Raw genomic sequence first — 6,000 nt, forward strand, 5'->3', positions numbered from 1 at the left:
GGCGACACTTGCGGGGCTGCCCCCAGAACACTCTGCACAAAAGATGCTTTTAACTGTGTGTTTCGATGCACATGTGACGAATAAAGAAATCTTATCTTATCTTACAAGGTCTGCAGCCTTCTCTGCCTTGGTGACACAAGTGCTCATCATATAACCACATGGACTCAAACTATGGTAGGAGAATAGTGGGGCATTGATGGGATGTGAGAGAGAATGGGAGGAATGGAATTGATAGGTGGGTTCTGAGAACTAGCATAAACTCAATGGGCTGAACGGCCTCTCTCTGTGTCATAAGGAAATTACTATGCATTTCCAGAGATGGCCACTTTGTACTGAGATGAGGAAGAACTTCTTTACTCAGATGGTTGTGAATCTGGAATCTTCTGGGCTGAAGGCTCAGTCTTTGAATGTTGACGTTGAGATTGACAGAATGCTTTGTATGCAGAGGATGTGAGGATTGGGAGGGACTGTAGACTTGAGGATCATTGGAGAGGAACATAGACAGCTTGCGTTGGCGAGACGTTTGGATTACTTTTACCCCTGAGGACAAGCCACAGTCTTATTGAAGTGTGCTGCTCCAACGGACTGAGTGACCAAAGGGTGCTGCCATTTCTCATCTTCTTGTCTTGTTATCAGGAGAAGTCCACAATGTCAGACTGAGCCAGGCCTGAGTCACTCTGTTTCTGCTTTGCAGAAACCCAACTTGCAATGTGCTGAAGGTGAGCGAAGGGATATTTTATAATCGAGAGTCATTGCTTGGCCCGCGTCCCCATCTCCATGACTCGCCCCCTCTCCCACACCACCTGTCCCAGAGTGGCTTTGGCACAGCTTCTCATGGGATCCCAGTTCACACCTCTTAAGAATATAAGACAATAGGAGCAGGAGTAGGCCACTCGGCCCATCAAACCTGTCCCACCATTCAATATAACCATGGAGACATGAGAAACTGTAGATGCTGGAATCTGGAGCAACAAACAATCTGCTGGAGGAACTCAAGTGGGTTGAACAGCATCTGTGGGGGGGGGAATGAATTGTCGATGCAGGGTTTCAACCTGAAACGTCAACAATTCCTTTCCCCCCACAGATGCTGCCCGACCCGCTGAGTTCATCCAGCAGATTGTGTGTTGTTCAATGTGACCATGGCTGATCTACCCCAGGCCTCATCTCCTCATCTGTGCCAGTCCCCCAAAGCCCTTAACTCCCTGATCTTTCAAAATGTATCCACCTCCTCCTTAAATACCCCCAATGACCCAGCCCAGTGCGGGGGCCGAATCGACACAGGTGACCAGCTGCTCTCACACAAAGGCTCTGACAGCTTGTCAAGCCCCACCCCTCCCCGCAGCCTCACCAGCTGTCAGAGATGTCATGTGGGCAAGCCCATGGAATGTTTGTGAACTTCAGCAGCCATCCAGACATTCAGTAACACTGGTAACATATAAAAAAAACCATTGGTAATTGGTATATTATTGGCACATGTACTGAGACAGAGTGAAAAACTTTGTTCTGCATACTAGAATGTCCAGACAGAACATTTCAAATGGAAAAGCAATAACAGAATGCGGAATAAAGTGTTACACTTACAGAGAAAGTGCAGTGCAGGCAGACAATAAGGTGCAAGGGCCATGACAAGGTATGTTAAGGTAAGGTTAGGTATCTTTATTAGTCACGTGTACATCGAAACACACAGTGAAATGCATCTTTTTGCGTAGAGTGTTCTGGATGCAGCCCCGCAAGTGTCGCCACGCTTCCAGCGTCAACATAGCACACCCACAACTTCCTAACCTGTACGTCTTTGGAATGTGGGAGGAAACCGGAGCACCCGGAGGAAACCCATGCAGACACGGGGAGAACGTACAAACTGCTTACAGACAGTGGCCGGAATGGAACCCAGGTCGCTGGCACTGTAATAGCGTTACGCTAACCGCTACACTACCGTGTGAGGTCAAGTGCACAAGGAGTCTGTTCAAGAATCTTATAACAGTGGGATAGAAGCTGTCCTTGATCCTGGTGGTACGTGCTTTCAGGTTTTTGTATCTTCTGCCCAATGGAAGGGGGGAGAAGAGAGAATAGTACTAATCTATCGCATTACACTTAAGGAGCTACAAAGGTACACCCATATGTTAAATTCAATTAGAATCATTAAAACTAACTTAAATAAAAATTAAAAACTCAGCCATTTACTTTTCTTCCAGAAACAGACACCTTCAGTTCACGCAATCAGGTTTGTTTCATGTTTAACAAGCAGAGACTCAGTGAGCCAATTCCCAAATGGAAAATTGAGAATTCTGCCTAACATCGTGCTGCTCCGTTACACTCGTTGAAGATCCACTGGAACGGCGCGGAGGCAGGAGGCAGTGTGGGGGTTTGGGGTAAGATTCTGTCCCTGTCTGTATCCAGGAATGAGATTCGCAACACTCCAGAGTCACAGAAGTGAAAGGTTGACTGGATACAGCTGAGAGCAAAATCAGAAGAGGGAATTGAAAGAAAGTATTAATTTTTCACCTCCTCAGGGTACATGTGTCCATAAGTTCTAAAAGCAAGAAAGTCATTGAGTCATGGGGTCTCACAGCACATAAACAGGCCCTTCAGCCCACCATGTCTATGCTGACCATCAAGTACCCAGCTATACTATTCCCTTTATCCAGGACTTAGCCCACGCTCTCCAGCAACAAATATCGTGGGGGTTTGGTAATTGTTGCTTGGTTTATTATTGTCACTTGTACCGAGATGCAGTAAAAAGCTTTGCTTGCGTGCCATCCAGACAGATCATTCCATACACAAGTACATCGAGGTAGGGAGAAACAATAACAGAATGCAGAATAAAGTGTTACAGGTACAGAGGAAGGGCAGTGCAGGCAGACAATAAGGTGCAAGGGTCACGACAAGATAGACTGAGAGATCTTTATCGTACAAGAGGTCCATTCAAGAGTCTTATAACAGCGGGATAGAAGCTGTCCTTGAGACCGTTGGTATGTGTTTTCAAGCTTTCAACAGCATAGTCGTCGATTAAAGGATCCGCTATTCAGGACTGAGATGGGGAGAAATTTCTTCACGCAGGGCTTTTGGAATTCTCTCCCCAGAGGTCTGTGGACACTCAGTCATTGAGTGTATTCAAGCTTGAGATTGATTAGTTTTGGCCATTAGGGAAATCATGCGACATGTGGACAGTGTGAAGAAAAGGCAAGACCAGCTGTGATCTGAAAGAATGTCCAGGATAGGCTCAAGAGGCTGGTTGCTCACCTGCCACTTGTATTTTCTTTGGCTTTATGTGCCCCTCCCCCACCCTTTTAGAACTGGGGTCAACAAGGCAGGAAATTGTGACCCAGGAAGCGCCACACATCAGGGTAAGTGACATAAATAATTAAACACTGCATCCCAGCAGCAGCACTAGAGCAGTGTGGCAGCCTGAGGTTGCTGTAATATAGCTCTAAGACTAAAAACAATTGGCGCCAGCTCCTGACTAACAGGTCTGGGAGCATCCTAAAGTGAACAGGCTCCACCAGCGAAGGAAGTCTATGGGCTAGCCCGACACCGTCGCTCAAAAGCGGGTCGGCCTGGAGACAATATTTCTGCTTGCCGTAGAGATCAATTTGAGGAAGCAGGAGTTCAGGATGGACACCAGTAAATCCAGTGCAGAAGTCAGGGGATATTTCCATGTTTAATCTATCAAATTGAATCTCTCTTTCACTGATGGATATGCCTCTGGCTGCTTGGGCCCCGAGCTCTGGAATTACCTGAACCTTTCCACCTCCCTCCACTCCTTTAGGACACTCCTTAAAGCTCATCTCTCTGACCAAGCTATCAGTTATCTGGCCTCTTATGTCCTTGCATGGCCTAGTGTGATTTGATCTCATTCCTGTTAATGTTTATATTGTTAAAGGCAGGATATAAATGGCAGTTGTTGTTACTGGGTAGTGTAAATGGAGCTGACGGGCGTGAGTTCTTGAGTCACAGTGCGATGCTCTGCCTTACTCTTCTGCGTGTATTAATGTTGCACTAAACCTTGATGGAATTCAAGAACTAGAGGGCATAGGTTTAGGGTGAGAGGGTTGAGATTTAGTAGGAACCTGAGCGGCAACTTTTTCACCCAGAGGTTGGTCCATATATGGAACGAGCTGCCAGAGGAAGTGGTTGAGGCAGGTACAATAACAACATTTAAAAGGTAATTGGACAGGTACATGGATAGGAAAGGTTTGGAGGGATATGGGCCAAATGCAGGCAAATGGGACCAGCTTAGAAGGGAATCTTGGTTGGCATGGACCAGTTGGGCCGAAGGGCCTGTTTCCGTGCCGTATGACTCTATGAGAATCAGAATCAGGTTTATTATCACTGACATATGTTGTGAAATTTGTTGTCTTGCAGCAGCAGTACAGCGCAAGATTTAAAAATTACTATAAGTTTCAAAAATAAATAAATAGTGCAACAAGATGAATCATGAGGGCATGTTCATGGGTTCACGGACCGTACAGAAATCTGATGGTGGAAGAAGGGAAGAAGCTGTCCCTGAATCGTTGAGTGTGGGTCTTCAGGCTCCTGTACCTCCTCCCCGATGGTAGTAACGTGAAGAGGGCATGTCCCGGGTGGTGAGGGTCTTTAGAACATAGAACATTACAGCACAGTACAGGCCCTTCGGCCCACGATGTTGTGCCGACATTTTATCCTGCTCTCAGATCTATCTAACCCTTCCCTCCCGCATAGCCCTTCATTTCTCTATCATTCATGTACCTATCTAAGAGTCTCTTAAATGTCCCTAATGTATCTGCCCCCACAATCTCTGCCGGCAGTGCGTTCCACGCACCCACCACTCTCTGTGTAAAAAAACTTACCCCTGACATCCCCCTTATACCTTCCTCCAATCACCTTAAAATTATGCCTCCTCGTGTTAGCCATTGTCGCTCTGGGAAAAAGTCACTGACTGTCCACTCGATCTATGCTTCTTATCATCTTGTACACCTCTAACGTCACCTCTGGATAACATTAGTGAGAAGATAATGGAAGGCTCTGCCTACAGGAATATTTACGTGGGATATAATATTCATCTAGAGTACCAACCTTTATGGTATTACCAATGTTGAACCTCCAACACAAAAATCCTGGGGCCTCCATTGACTAGATACTCAACTGGACCCACCATGGCGACAGAGTAGGTCAGAGGCTGTGTATCTTGTGGGGACTGACTCATCTCCTGATGTTCCAAGGCCATTACGCCGTCACCAGGCACACCAGGAATGTCATGGGACACTCTCCCGATAAGTGGCAGCTCCAGCAATGCTGAAGAAAGATGATATCATCCAGGACAAAGTAGACTCTTGATTGACACCCCATCAACTACACTTAACATTCACTCCCCCCAATGCCACCACCACACAGGGGCTTCAGTGAACACCGTCTACAGAATGCTCTTCAGTTACTCGCCCGGGCTACTCCGACAGCATTTTCCAAACAACAAGGACTGGGGAGCTGATGTAGTGGAACACCACTGCTTGCAGGTTCCCTTCCAAGTCCCACACCGCCCTGACTTGGAAATATATCACCACTCCTTCATTATCACTGGGTCGAAGTACCAGAACTCCCTCCTTCACAGCACTGTGGGAGAACCTTCACCAGAAGGACTGCAGTGGTTCAACATGGCAGCTCACCCCTACCCTCTCCAGGGCAATGTGCTCAACTTGCCAGCAATGCCCAGGTCCTGAAAAATGAACAAAAAGCTCTCAGGTACAGATCAGTTGAGCAAGATGTCCCACTCCTGCACTGTGGATCTATGCAGTGCAAGAAAGGCTCCACCCAAACTTTTGAGTTTCACCCACTTCTCCAGAGCCATTAGCGGGACTTCCTGTGCTCTTTATCACAACCGTTCCGTAGGATATTCTAGAACACAAGCATTGATTCCACACATCAGTCAACAGCTGGCACATACGGCTGTGCAGTATTCCCTGGAAAGCTTTTATGCTCAAGTTTCTAGCGTGGGATTTGAACCCACCACCTTCAGACAGAGTTGGG

General features: G+C 46.9%; 1 protein-coding gene across 1 annotated transcript in view; it reads right to left on the reverse strand.

The window, feature by feature from the left end:
* The window catches only part of r3hcc1l (R3H domain and coiled-coil containing 1-like), a 186,153-nt gene extending 180,950 nt beyond the window's left edge, over positions 1 to 5,203 (reverse strand). The window contains exon 1 of the mRNA XM_052027675.1: positions 5,067 to 5,203. Coding sequence (XP_051883635.1) covers positions 5,067 to 5,203 — 137 coding nt within the window. The remainder of the gene's footprint in view (positions 1 to 5,066) is intronic.
* Between the last annotated feature and the right edge of the window lie 797 nt (positions 5,204 to 6,000).

Source organism: Pristis pectinata, chromosome 12 (genome assembly GCF_009764475.1).
Source record: "Pristis pectinata isolate sPriPec2 chromosome 12, sPriPec2.1.pri, whole genome shotgun sequence".
Classification (NCBI taxonomy): domain Eukaryota; kingdom Metazoa; phylum Chordata; class Chondrichthyes; order Rhinopristiformes; family Pristidae; genus Pristis; species Pristis pectinata.